This window comes from Salvia splendens, chromosome 4 (genome assembly GCF_004379255.2).
Source record: "Salvia splendens isolate huo1 chromosome 4, SspV2, whole genome shotgun sequence".
In the NCBI taxonomy this organism is placed as follows: Eukaryota; Viridiplantae; Streptophyta; class Magnoliopsida; order Lamiales; family Lamiaceae; genus Salvia; species Salvia splendens.
Window position 1 is genome coordinate 5,048,102 of NC_056035.1, and position 23,608 is coordinate 5,071,709.

Here is a 23,608-nt window from a genome sequence, read left to right on the forward strand (position 1 = left end):
ATTTATTTTTTCTATTTATTTTATTTTATTAATTGTACATTAAACTCATTATTTTAAAAAAAAATTATTTTTAAGAGACGGAAATAGTAATAGTAGATTTTTTATGCTAGTATTATTTTTTTAAAATTGTGGACGGGGGGCAGTAGGCTCGTAGGAAAAAAAGGGCTAATTTTTAAGAATGATAATTGAGATTAAGTAATCAACACTCATCATTTTTATCGTATATACCTTAATCGATATTGTATTTAATGCTATTATATTGTTATATTTATTTTTGATCCATTATACATAAAAATGTATCACATAAACAATAAAATTTCACAGCTGCAAAACATCTTTGATCTGAAAAAAATATCAAGAAAAGTGAGGGCATTTCTAAAATTGGCAAACATAAATTAGAAGCATAGTTCAATTAGCAAATTCCAAATATATACAGAAAATATTATGCTCCAGTGGTTACAACACCCATATACCGAGATAGGAGAACCTCTAGTGCTTAAGAAGATGATAAAGAAAAAAAAAACAAATTTTCAGCAACATATAATCTCACCGTGTCTCACACGCTAAAATCCTCGCTGGGAATGTAGAAATCAAACTTGACGTCAACAGAGCCCGAGCTCTCTCCGGTGTCTTTGTATTCCACATTCGTAATGGATCCGGATTCGTCGTCGATCTGATACTCTGTTCTCACTCGCCGCACAGGCACCGTGACGGAATAGATGGTGCCGAGATCTGGGTCAGTCGAGACGCTCAACTGAACTTTGTCCTGCGATTCAATCTCAACAAAATCGGACAGTGCAGTGACAACGTTGCTTACTATCTTCTGCTTCGCCTCTTCGCTGACTGCACAACGATCTGAGAAAAGAATCATCTTCAAGCGCTGCTTGGCAATGTTTGCATTGGACTTCCTTCGGGACATGGGTGATGGAAATATGATCTTCCAAGCCAAGTTTAGACGTTCAAAGAAGTTCAAGTTGATCGCATTGAGGAGGAATTCTTCAACCTCCTGGCCGAAAGGATTTTGTGAAAGCTTATAGTCTCCAAGAACTTGAAGAGGACGTCTAGAGTGACAACGATTGTTGTGGACATCAAGAACAGCACGTGAAGATCGTGGCATTGACTCGAGAACACTAGATGCACCATTGACGAAGACATTACAATCAACCTGTAGATGAACAAAATATCTTTGTTTCAGATCAAAATGCAAGGCAATGGTTCTAACCTAATCAATGAAAATAGTTTATTTTCCCTCATGTTACAGACCATAAACTATTTATTCGCTTGGGTGGGAGGGGTGCCTTTATTTTTATTGATAGGATGGATTGATAAATATATTCAAGCTATTCCACCATTTATGCTGAATTAATACTTTTGAGCTTGTTTGATCGTCTACCCTTCAAATACTTAATCCTATGCTTTATCAGTCTATCATAGTAAACGGAGGGGCAACATAAGGGTTAGCAATATGCACCAGCCTAGTAATGCAGCTTATAATTCATGCTCTTTCCTAATATAAAATGTTTGTAGCAGACTCCAAATGTATGAATCTTGGTGGACCCTGCTTTCTACAGTGTACAGAAAAGCCACTGTGTTTAAGAATGAACAATACCGAAATCTTCAGTTTTCCAACAACAACCTAACTATGCCAATTTCCATATTCAAGTTAGAGTTCAATCTGCCCCAAAAAAATAATTAAGTAGAGGCAAATGTAAAGCACAACGTATGGAAATGAGAAACTTAAGAGGTATGAAATACAAAATCGGACTATATATCCAAAAAGAGAAGGGCACAAATTTTTCAGCACAATACATAAAGGTGAATTTGTGAACTGAACTAGATGCGAACACACATTGAGCACCAGATCAATTAGGAAAGTTATCAATCTAATTAAAGTTCTACTATCCATAAAAATGAAAACAAATGCAGCACCATCAGCAAGAACACGATAAACCTTCAAAAGGTCCATTCATAGTTATAAAAGCCAATGTATCTTCACTAAAAGAACAAAATAATCTCTAAACATACTATGCATAAAAATGAAAATCACGAACCTTCACCGGAATAACGCAATAACATCTCAACAATCCCTAAATACAAATGAAGATTAATGTATTCTCTCCAGAAAGAACAGAGTAATTAGGAGTATAATTCTCTGGGCAACTCATCTAACAATCAATAACATTACAATGCCGTACACAGTTTACCCAAAATGCTGAAAAAAACTCTAACAGTATACCTTCACCAGAAAAAAAAAAACATACTCACAGTTGGTCAATTTAAATTCTATGAGCAACTTTTCCAACATTCAACAACATAATGATAGCTTCGTTTCTGAATTCTATAATAATAACCCAAAAATGCTGAAAGCAAACCTCAATCAGTTTCATATTATCCCATGTTAAACTCAAACAAATTAAAAAGAAAAAAGAAAAAGCTAGACGAAATCATAGGAAATCCTAAATGAATTAGAAAATTGGAGAAAAATTGGCGGAGAGATAAAACCTTAGAAGGGGGAAAATGCGACGTCGTGCGAAGTGGATTGAATCTGTATGAACTCAGAGCTGCTGAAACCCTAAGATCTCCTGAAATTGCCATTTTCCTATCAAACTTCAAGCTCGGTTTGATTTGAGAAATGGTTTATATTGGATTTTGCTCTCTATTTCAGTAGGGCTTTCTCAGTCACTCTTTTCGATACAAACTGCGGCTAGTGAAAGTGAACACTCGTAACGACGTCGCGGAGGGTAAATAACTGAATATAAACCAAGTGAAGAAGTACTGCTCCGTCTAATAGGATTCAGAATTATAGAAATGTGACTAATATACTAAAATGATAAAATATAAATCTTTATTGCAGGACGGATGAAAATATTTTTTACTCCATCCGTTTAATAGTAATATAGTCATTTTGATACATTTTATAGTAACAGAGTCATTTCTCTTTTTAATAAAAGAACACATTTTTTCACACCTATTTTATTCTCTCTTACTTTTTTCTCTCTTCATCTCTCTACCTTTTTCATTTTCCACTTTGTTCTCCATTTACTTAACTCACCTAACACAATTTTTCTTAATCTCCGTGTCCAAAAGAAACGTCTTCATTACTATGGAACGGACAGAGTATAACTTATGATTAATATCAAAATAATGTGTTCATACGGGTTACTTTTGACCCAATTTTAAAAATTGGGTTTAAAGAATAGAGTAAATGCCAAAATTGGTCCTGAACATATGATCATTTTACGATTTGGTCCTAAACTTTATCTTTTGGATTTTTTCGTCCTGAACATTTCAAATCGGATCACAATTGGTCCTGGACTAACTTTTTCCGTCAATATTAACAGTCAACGGGATACGATTTTGACGAATTAAAGTGTTAATTGTGATTACTTACACCCTAATATTATCCTTAATTATATTAATAAGTTATCCTTAAAGTGTTAATTGTGATTACTTAATAAGTCTCTCACTCTCCCATTCACTTCGGCGGTCTTCTTCTTCCACCGGCCATCGATCGACGGCGAATCCAAGGCAGACGACGGCGAAAAGTGTGTCCAGATTCTGCAGCGTCCCGATCTCCACCAGAATCTCGCCGGTAAGCCCGCAGCTAGCAGCGTAAACCGTACCAATTGCGATAAATTCCCAATCTCCTTCGGAGTCCACCGGAAAATGGTTGAAATGGCCAATGTAAAGCTCCTTCAGCTGCGTCAGGTTTCCGATCTCCGGCGGGCTCGTTTCCGGAAACAGCGAGGTACTCGAGATGCTGAAACGTGCCGACCTCCGGTGGAATTTTTTCGGAGAAGAAATTCCCTCCGAGATGCAAATGGCGGAGATTAGCGAGCAGGTGAGCCTGCTTGGGGAACTCGTCGGTGATGTTATTGTTGTAAAGGTCGAGAACCTCGAGATTCCGGAGGCGGTAGAGCTGCGGTGGGAAAGTGAGATTGAAGATGTTGTTGGAGAGGTTTAGGTGGCGGAGGTTGGTAATGTCGGAAATCGAGGGGGGAATGGGGTCGGAGATGGAATTGGCGTCGGCGGAGAAGTTCTGGAGGAAACGGAGGTGGCCTATGTCGGCGGAGAGAGTGCCGATGAGGCGGAGGACGGAGATGACGTGGCGGGCGGAGCGGTCGCAGGTGACCCCCTTCCATGAGCAAATGTTGGTGTTGTTAGGGCACCAGGATTCCAAGGCAGACTGGGGGTCATCGGTGATGTAGGCTTTAATTGAGAGCAGAGCGGTTTCCTTTGAGAACAAGGTTAGCTCTAGGACTAGTATAATTAAGGATAATATTAGGGGTGTAAGTAATCACAATTAACACTTTAATTGGTTAAAATCGGGATTAATCTCGTTGACTGTTAATATTGACTGAAAAAGTTAGTCCAAGGACCAATTGTGATCCAATTTGAAATGTTCAGGATGAAAAAAATTTAAAAGATAAAATTAGGACCAAAATCATAAAATGGTCAGAGCATCCACTACGCGTCCCGCGCGCGGCTCGTGTTCCGTCCCGGAGGGACGTTTCCGCCGCGGGACGCGTTGCAACATTCGTCCCGTCCCGTAGCCCGTCCCCAGCCCGTCCTGTAGCCCGTATCAGCGAGACAAGGGACGCGCCGGCCCGTCACGCGCGTGGGCGACGTGGCGCGCCCCCGATGCATGCGTGACGCCCACTCGCTGGCCCGCGAGTGGGCGTCGTCACGGATGATGCAATAATTCATTTTTTAAAAAAAAATCGAATTTTAATAAAAAAAATTATTTTTCAAACGGTAATGTTACCGTTACTTTTTTATTTTCTTTATTTTTTATTTTTTTTATTTATTTACTCTATAAATAATCATATTTCATACTCATTTCACACACAAACACACATCTATTCATCTCAAATCCTCTCTATCACTCCAATTTCCATCTTAAATCAACTCAAACAAGTGGATCCTTTTGAGCAATTGCGTCAATTAATGGAACAATCACTTGAAGAAGATCGACGACGAGAGGCGGAGGAAGCCGCGCCACCCCCACGACGCTCCCGGAAGTACATCAATCGGAACCGGGAGGAACCCGCCGCACGGTTAGTACACGACTACTTCTGCGATAACCCGATTTGGGGATATACCTACTTCCGTCGCCGTTTCCGTATGAGTAAACCGCTATTTCTCCACATAGCGAATACTTTGGCGGCCCGGGAAGAGTTCTTCCGAGAAGGGTTCGACGCGGTCGGCCGTCCCAGCCACATGACGCTGCAGAAATGTACTGCAGCCATCCGTCAGCTTGCGACTGGACAAACGGCCGACATATTCGACAATACCTCCACATCGGAGACACCACTGGGCGCATGTGCTTGCTCAACTTCTGCAGAGGCTTCCGGGTAGCCTTCAGTGACGAATTTCTCCGGAGGCCAAGCACGGACGATTGTCAGTTCCTCCTCAACCTGCACGAACAAGTGCACGGATTCCCCGGGATGCTTGGCAGTGTCGATTGCATGCACTGGCAATGGAAGAATTGCCCGGTGGCTTGGAGGGGGTCCTACACGAGCGGCCACAAAGGCACCCACCCAACCGTTGTACTCGAGGCCGTTGCCGACTACCGGCTTTGGATCTGGCACGCATACTTCAGGGTCCCTGGCTCGAACAACGACGTAAATGTGCTCCACCAGTCCGACCTCTTTACCGAAGTTTTGGATGGTAAAGCGCCGGCCATCAACTTCGTCGTCAACAACCGACTGTATAAAATGGGGTACTATCTCGCCAACGGCATCTACCCGAAGTGGCCGACCTTCGTGAAAACGTGCAGCAAGCCTACGAACCCAAAGCAGGCTCGCGCAAGGATGTGGAGAGGGCGTTCGGGGTTCTCCAAGCGCGCTTCAACATCATCAAAGTCCCGGCTCGTTCGTGGTTCATGGAGAGCATGGTCGACATCATGTATACGTGCATAATCTTGCACAACATGATTGTCCGAGATGAAGGACCCGATGCGGGAAATTGGTTCGACCCCGAATCCCCGGAAGCTCAACCGCAAGTAGTCCGCCGCGAAGTGGAGCGCATCCGTCTATACAAGAACGGTTGGCTTTTCGGGCAAGGACACGCGACTCTAGCGCCCACGCCCAACTCCAAGAGGATCTAATTGAGCACATTTGGGGAAACTTTGGCGGAGAAGATTAAATTATGTCATTTTTATTTTTTTAGAATTTTAATTATGTTTTTTTTCTTTTTTTAAGTTTAAGTTGTAATGTTGTTTTAATTTTAATGAATTGTGTTTGTTTAAATTGAATTGAGTTGTAAAAAAAATAAAAAATGAAATTGAATGAATAGTAATTAAGGGACGGAATAAGGGACGGTTAAGGGACGGAGCGTTGCAGGTTCCGTCCCTTAGTTAAGGGATGGAGGAAAAAAGGACAGTGGAGCCCTCAAATAGTGGTCAAATAGTAGTTAAGGGACAGTTTAAGGGACGATATAGAGACAACGTAGTGGATGGTCTCATATGTTCAGGGCCAGTTTTGGCCTTTACTCGTTTGATAATATAAGGGCACCCAGGTAACAAATATTATGAGGTTAATTGTATCTAAAACTACATTGGAGATTCAATTGATTTTTGGTGTAAATATTACCCGTTCACTTTATTGGAAATACCAAGATTAGAGCCTAAATCTTGAGATACTCTGATGTTCACTTACAAAGTTAAATTTCTAGTAGGCTTAGAAATCAGCTAAAGCCCTCACTATTCATTTAAGAAATACCCAAAATCAAAACACAAGGCAGAGGTGGTATTTGAAACTTGGAGAGTTGGTTAAAGTCAGAATTGAGGAGAAGATTACAAATTTACCCCTCCTATACTTTCGTTTCCCCCTTTCATTTTCATTTCCCACTTCTAAGAATGAGTTTATCCCTGCCATCAAGCCATTAAAGAGAGAAACAGCGGATCTCGGTAAAAGAAGAAGAACACGCCTCCAGAGAGACCTGCTCGGAGCCGCCGCCTCTAGAGTGTCAAGTACGTCTTCGACCTCGGCGAGGACAAGGTCTTCGTCGACAACGAGGACCAGCGCGGCAAGGAGAAGAATCTCAATCTCCTGCTCCACTTCGAAGAGGGCTCGGGCGAATGGGAGTCAGATTGATTTGGCCGATGTTCACGAACCGGCTGCGTGTGATCTGTCGAAAAGCAACTCTGACACGACAAGACCATCTAACCGACCGCTGCTCACCTTTGGATGAGTTTGGGGTGGAGAAGAAGATGCGGCGAGTTGACAAAGCACTCACCTTTGTGATTCCATCTACGACGACGGTCATTTCTGAAATAGTACAGTGACCATGTTCGGATATCGTAATTGCTCTGCTCTGGCTACTTTGAAGTTCTTAATTTTGTGGCAACTCGCGAAACCACAAGAGTTGGGTTGCCTTCCTCCATCGGAGCGTGTATGATTGTAGCCGTATATGGCGAATTTAAGGACTGGTTCGACAACCAAATACCTGAAAAATTACGAGAAAAATGTGTCTGCATTTTTTTTTCATTTACTGCACTCCATGAGATCGAGGGGTATGGCCTGTAATATTCAAAAGATGTAAGAGCATGAATAACGCTTGGGGCCGATCCGCATCTCGCGAGTCCCGGCCCGTCCCGCGCGTTGGAGGAGGAGACGGCACGGCCTGGGCCGGTCCCCGTGCCGCTATCGCAGCCTGGTGCCCGTCCCGCGGCCCGGCCTGGGACGGCGTTATTCGGGAGCCGGGCCGCATCCGCGAGTCCCTGCCCAGCGTTACACGCTTCTCGGGCCGGGCTACAACCGATTTTTATTTTTTTTTAAATTCAATTTTTTTTATAAATATTACTCCATTTTCATACACTTTCAACTTCAAATCTCTTCTTATAATTCCAAAAAAATGTCTCCTCGTCAAAGAATATTCGAAGATCAATTGACCCGGGTGTTAGGCGAGGCGCTGCCGGCAATCCAAGAAGAAATGAACAACGAAGTTGAACGCTTCCAAGCTTGGAACGAAGAACAAACCCGGGTACCACGTTCCCGGATGTATATTCACCGGGACCGTGAAGCAGCTGCGTTGCGGCTTTCACGAATTATTTCTCAAGAGATCCGCGATGGAGTGATCAGATGTTCCGTCGCCGGTTCCGGATGCGGAGGCCTTTGTTCCTACGCATTGTCAACGCAGTTGTATCTCGTGACATGTATTTCGGCCAAACTACTGATGCTGTGGGCCGGCAAAGTATATCGACGTTGCAGAAATGCACGTCTGCCATTCGTCAACTTGCTTACGGAACTACATCAGATATGTTCGATGAGTATCTCCATGTAAGCGAGCCTACTGGACGGGAGTGTCTCGCGAGATTCTGTCGAGCAGTCATCGAAGAATTTAAGGATACGTACTTGAGAAAGCCAACGACCGACGACGTTAGAAAGTTGGTCGACATGCACGAGCGGGTCCACGGCTTCCCGGGGATGCTTGGAAGCATCGACTGTATGCACTGTCAGTGGAAGAATTGTCCAACGGCTTGGAGAGGACAATACACTAGCGGGCACAAGGGCACACATCCGACAATTGTCTTGGAGGCCGTTGCCGACCAACGATTGTGGATCTGGCATGCCTACTTTGGTGTCGCGGGGTCCAACAACGACCTCAATGTGTTGAACGAGTCTCCATTGTTCAACAACTCGTGTGCCGGGCGAGCACCGAACATAGAGTTCACGGCCAACCAACGTCGGTATAGTATGTGGTACTATCTGGCAGACGGGATCTACCCTCGATGGCCCGTGTTCGTGAAGACTATCACAGCTCCGACAACTGATCGGAGGGCAATGTTTGCCCGAAGGCAAGAGGCGGCTCAGAAAGATGTCGAGCGTGCATTCAGAGTCCTCCAAGCGCGGTGGGCTATCGTGAAGGGAGCGGCCCGTGGTTGGCAGCGGTCACACATCGCCGACATCATGTATGCATGTATCATAATGCATAACATGATCGTTGAGGACGAGCAAGATAACGTCACATCGTGGAGCGACGATCCGCTCGCCAGCACTGGGAGTGACTACGTTGTCACCGAGCCGCCCGTGCAGGGCCTTCCTCCCGACATCCGCAATGTCATGGCCCGTTCAGCTGCGATGCGCCAAGAGGAACAACACACTCGCCTCCAAGTCCAAGCCAATCTAATCGAAGAAATTTGGACTCGCACCAACGTTTTCCAGCATTGACGTTATGTTTTTATGTATTTTATTTTCAGTTTTAAAATTTATATGTTTTAATTTTGCAGTATTCGGTGAAATTAAATTTTCCGTGTTATAAATTTCCGTCGTTTTTTTTTATGTTTAAAATAAGTTGGAGTTGTGAATAGTGTCATTTATTAATTGCGGCCCGAGTTGCAGCCTGCAGGGTTAGAGGCTTCTCAGGCCGGGCCGCAACTATATAGGAATGATGACGTGGAGGGGACTTGGGGCCGGAACTTGGGACGGGGTTATTTATGCTCTAAGAGCATCCGCAGGGGTGGCGGTTGGCGCCACCGCCGTCCGTGCCAGCGGCAAGGCGAAGAACCGCCGCCGCTGCAACCGCGCCGCTGGCACGGCGCTGCTCGATGTATCGAGCACGTCCGTGCCAGCGGACGCACACGTGTCACTCTCCCATTCGCCAACGGCATAGCCGTTGGTTTCAAACAATTTTTTATTATTTTTTTAAAAAATCGGTTTTTTATTAAAAAAACCGATAAAAAATAAAAAAAAAAATTTCACTTCCCCAAAAAATTATATCCGTTTATAACCGTTTTTCCCCACTTTTTAATTTTTTTTTTATTTTTTTTACCACCAAAAATACACACTTTCATCTATAAATACCCTCAATTTCACTCCCAAAAATTCACACTTTCACTACACAATTCTCATCATCATTCTCTCATCTCCATTCTCATCTTCAATCTCTCATATCCATTTTCATCTTCCTCTCACACCCTACAACACCACTATGTCCGGTAACGACGACAACCCAAGCGGCTCTCACGGTTGGAACCCCGAATGGTTCGGTTCGCAACCGTTTCCTAGTCCGGAAACGGAATATTCGGCCCCTCCTCTCACCCAAGATTCGGGCGTTCCGAGTGGCTACCGGCCATACCCAATCGACGATCAAGGTGCCTCCGATGGGCGCTACGGGTGGACACCGGAGCCTAGGCCTCGCGCCCCTTCCCAAATGCCGAATCCTCCATCTCGCGCCGGTGTCCGCACACCGTACTTACCGGCGGAGATGGAAAGATTGTTCAAGGCGTACTTGGAAATCTCCGAAGATGCGGTGGTTGGAACGAACCAATCCGGCGATCACTTTTGGTGGCGCGTCTCTAGCCGGTACAATGCACACCGGCCGCCGGGAACGATCGAGCGCAACGAGAGTATGGTGCGCAACTGCATCGGCCGAGCCAACGAAGAAATTGGCAAGTTCAACGGCTATTTCATCCAGGAGTCCCGGAATGCCGGGAGCGGCCAAAGCGAGGTCGACATCATCACCGCCTCGCTGAGCACCTACCAATCCATGAACGGTAAGTCGTTCAAATATCTTAACGTTTGGCAGGAGACGCGGACGCACCCGAAGTATAAGGGAGGCATAACATCCTCCTCTAGCGGCTCCTCCAAACGCTCACGGTCGGTAGCACTATCCGACTCCGGCTCGGAAGAAGTGGCTAGCCAACTCGCCGGAGCTAACTTGGGTAGCCCCGATGCCGGACCAAGCGGTTCCCGACGCCGACCGCAAGGTAGGAAGAAGGCGGCGGCCGAACGACGTCGCGCCGCGACTCCATCTGCCCCTGCTCCCGAACCCGCACCCTATGTTCCACCTCCACCCCCGAACAACTCGTTGTGGGCCCTTTTGGCCCAACTCAATATGGCCGATAGGTCAACTATGACCCCCACGCAACTTCAAACGCACGAGTCCATGATATTGGGTCTCCAAAAACAATTGGGGTTGGTGCCGCCGGATGCGTAGTCTTCCTCGGGTTATATTAGCCAATAATTATGTAATTTTTAATTTTTAGGAGTTTAATTATGTAATTTTTAATTTTTAGTATTTTAATTATGTAATTTTTAATTTTTAGGATTTTAATTATGTCTTTTTATTTTATTTGTAATTTGTAATTTTTATTGTGGTTTTTTTAATGAATTTTAGTATTATGAAAATGTTGTTGTGTAATTGAATTTTATATTAATTGTGCTCGTCCTTGCGGAAGAGCACAGTTGTGGGTGTTGTGCTCTTGCCAGAGAGCAGGCATGAATAGTACCGCCCGGGCCCACAACCGTGCCGCTGGCAAGAGCACGGTTGTGGATGCTCTAAGGGTTTCTTCGGTCTTTTTGGTGCAAAAAAGGATCCCCAATTCTTAATTATTGATCCACTTTCTTGTATAGTGACGGCACACAAATACATCAACACATGTGGGCCATACCCAATGAAATCTTCCCAAGATTCATAACTGTACCTGAACCAAAATGGAAAAGTGAACGGGTGGTTTTTAAGATATAATGTTAGTTTGCATGCTAATAAGCACATGAATTCAACATATTGTATTGTAAAATTGGTTTTGGTTTGGATCGATCAAATTTATTTTAAGATCTTTAGAACTGTGCTGATCTATTTTTGGAACTTTATAAATAAAATTTCTTAAATAAGTCTTATACAAAATATTATCAATCCACTTCATATGAAGTACTACTAGTAGATAGTCTATATTTATATAAAGTACACGTAGTATCTATTATCTTGTGCACATATGCATTGTTGTTAATAAACAGCTTAGAGTATGTATGCTCTTTTTATTAAAAAAATACTGAGATTTAGTAATTATTTTTAGCTAATAAAGAAGATTAGATTTATTATTTTTAGCTAAAATATGAGTAGATTTAACTGGGCGTGGATTGGATGCAATAACATTATTTGTGGGTGTAAAAATAAAGCAGGTGTCAGTGAATAAGCTAGGGTTTGTGACCCAAGTCTCAGTTGAAAATCAGGTGTCTTGAAAATCATTCAACAGCAACAACAGATATCGACCGCAACAACAGATTCCGGCCTACTCTGAGAGAAAATGGTGTGAATTCGATAAAATTGAAGGGTCAAGAACTTAAACAGTTCGCAAAGAATTTTGTGCCTGTTCGCCCCAGTGAATGGGGAGATGGGGATGGAGAGTTTATGTCGCAGTTTCCCGCATCGCATCCGCTTCCAAATCCATTAATAACCCAAATTTGAGCAGTAACCCACGTATTAGATCCCAAAATTCACCATTAATTTCAAGGCCAAGGAATTATTTCTCGAGTTTCAGGCACTTCTCTGCCCTCCCCGCATCTCCACCCTACGCCGAAGAATTTGATGCCCGTAATAGTGATTTTGATGCAAATAAGATTTTGGAGGAGTTGTTTGAAGATGACGAGGCTGGGAAAATCTCAGTGAGGGCTTTTTTTCTCTGTACCAGGTTGGTTCCACTGTTTTATTTATTTATGATGGAATGTAACGATCGTATCAATTTGAAGTTTCAATTTTTATTTTTGAAGGAAAAATTAAGTTCCGAGCTTATGTGATTGAATTTGTGTTTACTCTATGATTTTGTGTGTCGTTAGATTCAATCACTTGCACTGTTGCACAGTTACACTTACGATTTCCTCTTTGTTTCTTTTGTCGATGTTGCATCTCGATTTTCAGCTCTCTCTGATTCATGATTTTGGCAGTGTTGATTTGAAGAGTATGCAAGCTGAGAATTCTAAATATGTCATTCCCCCGACTTCTCGTTCTTCAAATAGTATTATTCTCAGATTTTGTGGTCCTCCCTGGGAAACTGTAAGTACAGTTCACATCCTAATGTTTGCTTATTAATTGATCCTTGCAATTCATCACAATCTTAAGAATTTAAAACTTTTCTTCTGGAATAAGTAGTTAAGATTAGCTACTCCAGTGCAATGCAATCAAGCCTCCCGGAACGATGCAGTTATTATGCCGGGGTTGATGGAAAATGAATAGGAGTTGGGGGATGGGTTGTGAAAGTACAGGCTAATGAACAAAGTTCTGCGATAGATGCATTAAAAAGCCTTGAAACTGCTATGGAAAGCAAACATAAAAAGAGAATTTATATGCATCTGATGTGGATTTCATAGGCTTCTATATTGTCTGTGTCTCTATATTCTTCACCATATAACTTATATACATCTGATATGGATGTCAGTGTTCGTAGATCAAATAGCCAAGTTAAATAAAATTTCAGTTGGTTGTATTTAAAGTGATGCTCGGGATCAAATATCCTCATTCGAAGTGTTGTTGTCAGCGAGGTGCAGCTGGAAATGACATGAGATGCTATTGTTACATGGTTGTCTACCAGTATGGCTCAGCAATCCTTTTCAATGTTGAAGACCATGATGTTGATTTCTACCTGCAAACTGTTAAACGACATGCCTCTGGATTGCTTACAGAAATGAGAAAAGATGGTTAGGGTTTTTACTATCTGCATTTTTTTTCTTTAGATAAGATGGTTCCAGTTGCTTTGGGCCAGTGTTTCGCATCAGGGAAAGGCAAGTGTTTTGTACAGGGAAAGAGAACACTACTCTTATCATGTAAGACAAATTAAGTTTTTTATCATCAGAGAAACTGAATCAGCCGAGAAGTAAACATTATATTATTTTTAAATTGACTATGGAAATTGCATACATCTTGATTATTTGTTGAATTTCCAAGTCATTGTCATTTTTTTAATCTTAAAATTTTGCTTTTTGCATCAGATTATGCTATAAAAGAGAAGCCTTTGTTGGTTGAGGATATGCAGGGAGGTCTGAATCACATCGTTTTGAAAAACCTAGACATGGATAGCATCCGCATAATTGGCAGTGTTCTCGGACAAAGCATTGCTCTGGACTACTTTGTGTCACAGGTTAACAGATAGATACTACTCTTTACTTTAAGATATGCATAAACTACTGTAGAATTTCATAGTTTATTGCTGCAATAGAATGTGACAAGGAGTTAAAATTTAATATTCTGCAAGCTTCCTTCTCGATCAACCTTGCATAATCAGAGAACAGTGAGCTCAAATTCAGAAAAATGTACTCAAAATGTATATTTGTGTGTATCAGGTCGATGGTATGGTTGAGGAATTTGCACAGATAAATCGTGCAATGCAGAAAACTGGCACTTTCACCATGGACGCAAAAAGTTGTTTCAACTTGTTGGGAAGGCTAACTCAAATCTAGCTGACATGATTCTAAAAGTTGGTATTTTTGATAGGTAATCTGCAGGTTAATGTTGGTGTAATCATGATGAATGTAACTTGCTTAGTAGTAGTTATTTAGATAAAATAATCTGTTTTTAATAAATTATTTATTGTATCCCAAGGTTATTTCCTCAGAAGTTTTTAGTTTCCATGTCTATTAGTGTCAATTGAAGAAAAAACTTGACTACACGTCAGCATTCCCATTTAACTAGTTACTTTGTCTCTTGAGAGTCTTAAGTAACGAGCATTGATTGTTGACTGTTTAATGTTTATATTATGCACATTTCAGATCAGAAATTGCTTGGAGGGATGCAAAATACGCCCAAATTCTTGACTACCTTCGCGAGGAATACGAGGTTGCACAGCGATTCGGAAATCTTGAGTTTAAATTGAAATTTGTTGAGGTATGCACATTTCAATTCTGACGCTTTATTTTGGATTCTGGGATATATATACAGAGAACAGGAGAGCTCCCCATTTGGATTCTGAAAAATATTCAACTTCTTAAATTTTCTCGAGCTTGAAGGTCTCGCTGAATACTTATTCCAAAGGGAACGTTTACTTTGAGTGATAACTTGGATATATAAAGATGACATGGGCTAATCCACCATATACTTTGATAAATCACCCAAAATACTCAATTCTATGCATTTTCAATCTATCCGTCGCCCAAAATATATGGTATGTTGAAGGAGATATCACAGAGTAGATTGCTTGATCAATATACCCACTATGTTTCTGGTGTAAAACAATGGCTAGAGATATTATGACTGAGAACTACTTTTCTTCTGTTTTCGTGCAGCATAACATCCATTTTCTTCAAGAAGTGCTCCAAAATCGGAAGTCAGATTTGCTGGAGTGGTGTATCATTATATTGTTGGCAATAGAAAACATAATCTCAATTTGTGAGATTGTTAGGGAATCTATAGGAAGTTAGATGGGTAAAAAAAATACAATATACGCCATTCTTTTGCTGCAGCCAAATTTTTGAGAATATCGTTGCAAGAACATATTCATTGTGTTACTATTATTGAGTAATAATAGCTGCAGTTCCTTTTGTTTTTTCCCATTGTAGAGTAACAAACTCATCAAAACAGATTAAAACAAGATGTTTTCACAAGTGAATCAACTTCAAAATATGGGGCTGACAAAACAGAGATGTAAATGTATCATCCTCTCAAAATTCTTCGACCCTAACAGCTTCACGTGGCACGACGTATGCATCCTTAGGCCTCGACTTCTTAACGCCCGCGGTGAAAGATAGCTTCTCTGACTTGCTACCCTCAACAGCCGCGCTCGTGACCTTGACCCACACGAGGACCTTGGTCTTCATCCCTTCTATGCCAATGAGCTTACCCTTGAGGAGAATGCATTTGACGCGAGGGGCATACCTTAGCACAGACGAGTCCTTGAAGCTCACTTCACAAGCAAAGGGCAAGTGAACGGTCAGCCTCGACTTGATCTCATCATACTCGTATGCTGTAATGTTGGTCGGGAAAAGGCCCGGTGGGAGATTGTACTCTCGTAGAAGATCAGGCAAGCTTCTTAGTGGTTTTCCTATGGAGGAAGGAGAGATGTCAAGAAAGTTACGTGCAAATGCAATTCCATAAGACTATCTTCTTCTCATTCTTCACATATTTGTGTGTAACTTGAAGGAGAGTGAAAATTGCCAGTGAATTTTGCAGAAAGGTTTGGAAGCAGCAATTTGAATGAAACAGACCTTTTAGCTTATCGAAGATCCATTTTGCCTTCTCCTCAACAACATTTGAGACAGTCTGCAAAATAGGTAAGTATACTCCATCAAAACTGAAAGAAATTTATGTTATTCTTCAATTGATAATAGCAACAGCAACATCTAAAGAAAGATAAACAAATGGAAAGATCATTTAACACAAAATCAGAGGTAAGCCTAAAAAAATCAGTGAATACCACAAATCCTCAGTCATCGACTATTTCTTGAAATCTTACAGATTGCAACGCACACTCCAAGCGAAAAACAAACAAAAGTTCCATTAATTAGAAGAAGAAAAAATAAAATACATACAGTGAGATCTTGAGTGATGTTATTGAACTCTTCCTTAGCTTTCTTCGACAGCCAAAAGCTTCCAGATTTTATGCTCCCCATTTTCACCATTGCTTTCTCCATTCTTCTTCTTCGGGCTCCTAAGCTGCGGGCCGGATTTTGCAGAGTGTGTCGTTTCAGTTTCAGCCCGCCAGCCAGGAAAAAACTGAGTTTCTTTGTTTGTGCGCGCTAGTAAATGAATTATGCAGCAAGACCAAGACATAGAAAGGAAAAGTTAGCTCAGCCCGCATGAATATCGGGCCGGTCGCGCGATTCCCGATAGCGGGCTTTGAGCTGGAACCCGATTCTGTTCTGGTTCGGGCCCCATGTCTGAATAAAAGTTGCTTTTGCGGATTGAAAAACCGTAACTATCACTTTCTTGCTATTCTTTTTAGGGACACTTTTTCGTATTTTCTAAAGAATTGATTGTGTGATTATGATTTTTTTTAGGACTAATAGTAGTACTATTAAGTATTATACTCTCTCTATCACGTGAAAATATAAATATTTGGAAAAATTAATGCACAAAAAAGGAGAGAAAAAAAAAGTAATTATAGTATTGTTAGTGGAAATTGAGACTCATCTTATCTTATTAGAGAGAAAGAAATTATTAAAAATGGAATATGATAATTTTATAGGATATTCAATGGAAAACGTATGGATATGATGGGTCGGATTCGTGAAAAAATCGAAACATGCATTTTTTCCTTTAAGTTGACTTGAATTTTAATCTAATTGTAAATCACACAATAATCTTATTTTATACTCCTATCAAATTCTGAAAATTGTGTTGTATACAAGAATTTTTTTTAGAAAAAGGGTGTTGCGTTGCTATATGAATTCAGCCCATTTTTTTTGCTGGGCTTGTTTTGAAAAAGAAAATGTACAAAAAACTATTACTCATCTTATACCGCAGTACTAATAAATACTAAAGCATAAATACATATAACAGTTTAATTATTCTCATAAACTAACACAATCAAGGAGATTGCATGTAAGTATATCAAAATTTGTAAGACTGTTAATAACAATAGTGCAATTGACACCAAAACTATTGATTTTGTATCGATTCATCATTGAACAGAAAATTTTATATGCAAATTCTTATAGTATTTCAAATCTTCAAATTAAGTGAGCACATTATAAACAACTTTTTTCTCCCCTTTAAGTTCATTGAACTATTCCCATGATTAATTTTGGATAAGATCAAAAAGGAGAAGCGTATACCTAATTTTCAATCAATCGAGCTTCAAAATCAAACAAGGTACTAGTTTCTATACTAGAATACATCTATAAGTATTTTTGGTACACTATATTCTTCTTGTCCCCACATCGACTTGGTGACGATCCTAATTCATCTTCTCTTGCCCAAGTGTGGTATCAGAGCGGACCCAAGTCGATGATGAAGTTTATTTCTTTATCTCTTCTCTTGCCTACCCACGTGATGGAAGTCCGATGTGTCATTCCGGCCCACACATGAGGGGGCGTATGATCGGCAAGTGGCCCATTTCTAATAATCATCATAATCACTATTTTATGATCGTTTATCTTAATATAATCCTCCAATATTTTGTGGAATTACTCAAACCGACATAACAAATTTTTTTTAACAGTACAAAATTAATTCCATTTTGGTTTTCAATTTGCCAGCTAACCGTATCTATACACAATTCGACTACCATGAAAACGTCAATCTTAATATAAATGTTTATAATAAATTCATCTTTATAAAGTGATGGCTCCGCGAATTTTCGACGGTGATGAATGCAGGAAGATGCAGATCACGACACAGAGATTTTACGTGGTTCGATTTACTGAGGTAAATCTACGTCCACGGGAAGAAATGAGGGCAGAGTTGTATTGCTTGATCTGTTTTCTTACAGCTTACAATACAGACTTGCTATTTTGTATTTGATCTCTAGAAAGCGAGAGAGTCTAACAGAACTTAACCCTATCTATCTGATCTAGGTTCTATTTATACATTGAACCTAGATCGTGGCATGCAGCCATTTACTAGGTAGTGGATGTCGTGGAGATCGTGGCGATCTTGCATGGGTCCACTATCCTGCATGAGTTAATGACTGCTTGACACCACTAAATAGATCGTGGGTGGTGGAGGTGGAAATCCTGTATGAGTCTACTATCTCCTAGTTCGGTCGAATACTGAGACCGAACTGCTGAATTATGGCCGAGCAGCTTTTGCCGATCTGAGAGTAGAGCTTGATGCCGACCTGAGAGCAGAGTTTGATTGGTTGGCTTTTACCGAGCTGTAGGCTGGGGCCGACCTCTTTGGTTGTGCCGAACTGAACTCTTTAGTCATGCCGGACTGATACTCTTTAGTCATGCCGAACTGATACTCTTTCTTGGGCTTTAGGCAGATGGGCTTTACTGCTGTTGGGCTTGTTTAGTACGTACTCCATCACTACCCCCCCCGGAAAGCGAAGTGAATTACTTCGGCATTCTGGATAAAGGTACGGGGTAAGTTGATGTTTGTCCTCGGTCTTATGAAGTGAACTCTTCTTTGACCGGACTCGTCTTTGGTCTGATGAAATAAACATCTTTGACCGGATTCGTCTTTGGTTTGATGAAATAAACATCTTTGACCGGACTCGTCTTTGGGCTGATGAAATAAACATCTTTGCCCGGACTCGTCTTTGGTCTGATGAAATAAACATCTTTGACCGGACTCGTCTTGGGTCTGATGAAATAAACATCTTTGACCGGATTCGTCTTTGGTCTGATGAAATAAACATCTTTGACCGGACTCGTCTTTGGTCTGATGAAATAAACATCTTTGACCGGACTCGTCTTGTGTCCTAATTTGGCGAGTTTTATCGCTCGGATCGGACTTTCCGTTGTCCTAATTTGGGGATCGGACTTTCCCTTGTCCTAATTCGGCGAGTTTTATCGCGTGGATCGGACTTTCCCTTGTCCTAATTCAGGCAAGTTTTATCGCGAGAATCGGACTTTCGTTGCAGTTCGTTTCAGACGAAGTGCTTGATTCTTAAGCTGAATTGCGGTCTTGTATCTTCTTTAGAAGCTTTGACTTCACAATCGTTGGCTTATTGCAGCTCGTTTCAGACGAACTGCTTGTTTAAGCTGAATTGTGGTCTTGTATCCTCTTTAGAAGCTTTGACTCACAATCGTTGGCTTATTGCAGCTCGTTTCAGACGAACTGCTTGTTTAAGCTGAATTGTGGTCTTGTATCCTCTTTAGAAGCTTTGACTCACAATCGTTGGCTTATTGCAGCTCGTTTCAGACGAACTGCTTGTTTAAGCTGAATTGTGGTCTTGTATCCTCTTTAGAAGCTTTGACTCACAATCGTTAGCTTGTATATGTTCTAAGAAGGGGATCAGCCTTCGAAGAACAAGATACCTCAGTAACGTTTGTAAGAGACGACACGCACAGAGACAGACAAAACACACAGACAAAACGCACAGAGACAAATAAAGACCAAGCAAACCAAATAAAGCACATTGACCGAACAGGATTCAAGACTGACTGACCGGACTGTCTCTTACAAATGGAACTTTTTTGAGGTTGGAAACGTGCCATGTTCGGGGTACCTGTTCTCCTGACATGTGAGCCAATTTGTAAGACCCTTTGCCGAGGACTTCTGACACCCGATACGGACCTTCCCATGTGGGTTCGAGCTTGCCCAGCTTTTCTGCTCGGCTTACTTCGTTGTTTCTCAAAACGAGATCTCCCACTTGAAATTGCAGCTTCTTCACCCTTTGGTTGTAATACCGGGCTACTTGCTCCTTGTACTTGGCTGCTTTTATGCATGCCAATTCTCTTCTTTCTTCGGCAAGATCTAGCTCGGCTCTCAGTCCGTCGTCATTCATTTCTGCTGAGAAATTTAGAGTTCGGGGACTGGGTATGCCGATCTCCACCGGAATCACGGCTTCAGTGCCGTACACAAGACTGTACGGAGTTTCACCGTTGGAGGTTGTGGGTGTAGTTCGGTAGGACCATAGGACTTGAGGGAGATTTTCTACCCATTGTCCTTTGGCTTGTTCTAACCGAGCTTTTAACCCTTTCACCGGGATACGATTTGTTACCTCCGTTTGTCCGTTTGCTTGTGGATGAGAGACTGAAGTGAACCGCTGTTGAATATTCAGCTCTTGGCACCAATTCTTGAACGTCTTGTCGGTGAACTGAGTCCCGTTATCCGAGATGAGGATGTGGGGTATGCCAAATTGGCACACTATGTTCTTCCAGACGAAATCCAATGCCTTCGAGCTCGTTATCGTAGCTAATGGTTCAGCTTCCACCCACTTCGTAAAGTAGTCCACGGCAACGATTAGGAATTTTATTTGCCGAGGAGCTTGTGGTAGTGGTCCCACTATGTCTATGCCCCATTGCATAAAAGGCCAAGGGCTTTGCATAGTGGATAGATCGGTCTGCGGCATCCTTGGGATATTTGCATGGATTTGGCACTTCAGGCATGTCTTGACGAGCTGCACTGCTTCTTGTACCATGGTTGGCCAATAATATCCCCATCTCAGAACTTTTTTAGCTAAAGCTCTGGCTCCGATGTGGCTACCGCACGATCCTTCATGAACTTCTCTGAGGATGTAGTCCGTCTCTTCTGGTCCTACGCACCGCAATAACGGCTGGAGGTAAGACTTTCTAAAGAGGACTCCTTCATGAAGTTCGTACCGAAGTGCTCGGCACGTGATCTTCCGAGCTTCTCTCTTATCCTCGGGCAATTGTCCTTGATCCAGATACTGTAAGATCGGCGTCATCCAGTTCGGCGAGCTGGATACTGAATGTACCTCGGCTTCATCAATGCTTTGATGCATTAATTCTTCCGCCTTTGAGCTCGGATCTGAGGCCAACTTACTTAAGGTATCTGCTCGGCTATTTTCCGCTCTGGGAATGCGGATTATCCGAAAATAGGAGAAACTTCGGCTGATGCTTTGCGCTTTGTCCAAATACTTCTTCATTCTCTCGTCACGAGCTTCACTTGTACCCAACATGTGATTCACTATGACTTGTGAATCACAATGGATTTTGAGAGACTTGACGAGCAGACTTTGCGCTAACTGGAGTCCGGCCAGGAGGGCTTCGTACTCGGCTTCATTATTAGTAGTGGGGAATAGGAACCGAAGTGAGTAGGTTACCTCGTGTCCGTCGGGAGCGACAAGTAAAATACCAGCTCCACTTCCCATCTTGTTTGAAGCTCCATCTACGAATCCGCTCCAGCAGTCCGGCGGCTCTACTTCGGATTCCAAGGGCTGTGCTAGTTCGGCATTTTCAGAATTCTTCTGTTCGGCAATAACAGGAATTGCTTGATCGAACTTTGCTTCTGCAAGAAAATCTGCCAAGGCTTGTCCCTTGATGGCTTTCCGAGGTAGGTACTCGATTGAGTGTTCTCCCAGCTCTATGGCCCATTTGGCGATTCTGCCTGATGCTTCTGGTTTGGTCAACACTTGCCGAAGAGGCAGATCGGTTAAGACGCATACCTTGTGAGCATAGAAGTATGGCCGCAGTCTCCTTGCTGCATTTACTAACGCCAGAGCAATTTTTTCCAGAGGTTGATACCTTGTTTCTGGACCTCTTAATGCTCGGCTTGTAAAGTAGATGGGAAACTGCTTTAGGCCTTCTTCTCGTACAAGCACCGCGCTAATGGTTTGATCGGATGCCGCTAAGTATAAGAAAATCACTTCGGCATCTGTTGGAGCAGAGAGAATTGGAAGCTCGGCTAAATAACTTTTGAGCTCGTCAAAAGCCTTTTTCTGCTCTATGACTTCAGAGACGATTTAGTCTTCCCGGCAGGGAGAGCGTCAATAGTTAGGATTACTCCATCATATTGCGGCTCGTTGTCGTCTTCGGGATCCTGTTGCCTTTTCGGATCCTGAGGAGCGCAGTTCGCACCTCCCTGCTTTTTGTTCCTTTTCGGCTGCTTGCTTTGGTATTTTTTTAATGTCCCTGCTTTCACAAGGGCATCAATACCTGCAGCCAAATATCGGCACTCCTCGGTATCGTGACCGTAGTCTTGATGGAAGGAGCAATATTGATCCTGAGGTCGGCGCGCGGCCGATTTCGTCATCCACCTTGGCTTTTCGAACATATCGGAATGCAGTTCGAAAATTTCCGCTCTTGACTTGTTCAATGGTACGAACTGAGCGGGCGGCTTCTCAGGATTGAGACGTGGTCCCAATCTGCCTTGTACCGGTGCCCTTTGAATTCTTTCAAAAGGAGTTCGGCGAGGAAACCTCTGATCGCTATGATCGGGCTTCTTTTCGTCTCCTCTAGATGAGCTGTCTAAAGACCGTTTTCGACGGTCTGCCTCATCGGCACGGGAGAACTGGTCCGCAATGTCCCACATCTCTTGAGCTGTTTGCGGACTGCATTCCACGAGCTTTCTGTAGAGAGCTCCGGGCAGGATTCCATTTTGGAATGCTGAAATGACAAGCAGATCGTTGAGATCGTCTACTTGCAGGCATTCCTTGTGGAATCTTGTCATAAAGTCGCTGATTTTTTCGTCGCGACCTTGACGAATAGAAAGCAGCTGAGCCGAAGTGATCCGGGCTTCCGCTTTCTGAAAGAACCTCCTGTGGAAAGCATCCATTAGATCTCGGTAGGATCTAATGCTGCCTTGAGGAAGGCTGTCGAACCACCTTCTGGCGTTCCCGATGAGCAGCTCGGGGAACAGCTTGCACATGTGGACCTCGTTGAGACCCTGGTTCGCCATGTTATATTGATAGCGTCCCAAGAAATCATGAGGATCCACGAGTCCGTTATAGGTTATCGACGGAGTTCGGTAGTTCCGCGGCAAAGGAGTTCGGGTGATATCGTCCGAGAACGGAGTCTTTAATGCTCCGTACATGGCGAACCCGACATCTCTTCGGTACGGAGGAGATGGAGTTCTCCTGTGGTTCCGGTACCGAGGAGGAACAGGAACATGTCGGGGTTGAGGATTCTTTCTCCTGGAAGACACGTCACTACTGCGGTAGTGACTTTCATGTCTGGATGAGGAGGGAGAACCCGCCGTTGTCTTCTCCGGCTGTTGGCTCTTCTGCAGGAAGGTTAAGAACTCCTCCTGCTTCTCGGCCAAGAACAGCTTGACAGCTTCATTTAAATCGGGCTGCTGGGAAGACTCGGTGCGATCTCTCTTGGAGTGGCTTGTTCCTTCTTCGTGAGAACCGGAGGTAGATGTCTCCCGAGGCCGTTTTTCAGACCTGCGAGCTGGACTAGCTTCCTCACGGTTATCACGAACGGCATTATGGGTGTTACGTGATCTGGTACGCATTTTTGGGGTGGAAAAGGGTCAAAAATTCGCTTTATCACAAATTTTGTTCTTCGTTTCCCACAGACGGCGCCAGTGATGGCTCCGCGAATTT

At 42.7% G+C, this 23,608-nt stretch overlaps 2 protein-coding genes and 1 pseudogene across 2 annotated transcripts; 1 reads left to right on the forward strand and 2 right to left on the reverse strand.

Annotated features, from left to right (window-relative positions):
- Positions 1-393: 393 nt before the first annotated feature.
- On the reverse strand, positions 394-2,783 carry LOC121801577 (cell division topological specificity factor homolog, chloroplastic-like). The gene is made up of 2 exons (XM_042201096.1): positions 2,503-2,783; positions 394-1,165 (listed from the first exon to the last, which is right to left on the reverse strand). Exons 1-2 carry the CDS (start codon positions 2,593-2,595, stop codon positions 557-559), a joined length of 702 nt encoding a protein of 233 aa, XP_042057030.1. The 5' UTR covers positions 2,596-2,783; the 3' UTR covers positions 394-556.
- A 9,058-nt stretch (positions 2,784-11,841) lies between these two features.
- LOC121798069 lies at positions 11,842-15,259 on the forward strand (annotated as a pseudogene).
- LOC121798070 (uncharacterized protein At5g01610-like) lies at positions 15,197-16,555 on the reverse strand. Its single transcript, XM_042196896.1, has 3 exons — positions 16,242-16,555; positions 15,918-15,972; positions 15,197-15,754 (listed from the first exon to the last, which is right to left on the reverse strand). Exons 1-3 carry the CDS (start codon positions 16,341-16,343, stop codon positions 15,375-15,377), a joined length of 537 nt encoding a protein of 178 aa, XP_042052830.1. The 5' UTR covers positions 16,344-16,555; the 3' UTR covers positions 15,197-15,374.
- Between the last annotated feature and the right edge of the window lie 7,053 nt (positions 16,556-23,608).

Bases quoted from the DNA above. Each gene is read 5' to 3' on its own strand.
- LOC121801577 (XM_042201096.1), bottom strand. From the start codon at position 2,595: ATGGCAATTTCAGGAGATCTTAGGGTTTCAGCAGCTCTGAGTTCATAC. The intron at 1,166-2,502 runs GTTTTATCTCTC...GTTCATCTACAG, and splicing joins CGCATTTTCCCCCTTCTAAG to GTTGATTGTAATGTCTTCGT.
- LOC121798070 (XM_042196896.1), bottom strand. From the start codon at position 16,343: ATGGAGAAAGCAATGGTGAAAATGGGGAGCATAAAATCTGGAAGCTTT. The intron at 15,973-16,241 runs GTATGTATTTTA...CCTATTTTGCAG, and splicing joins ACATCACTCAAGATCTCACT to ACTGTCTCAAATGTTGTTGA. The intron at 15,755-15,917 runs GTCTGTTTCATT...CTTCCTCCATAG, and splicing joins GATCTTCGATAAGCTAAAAG to GAAAACCACTAAGAAGCTTG.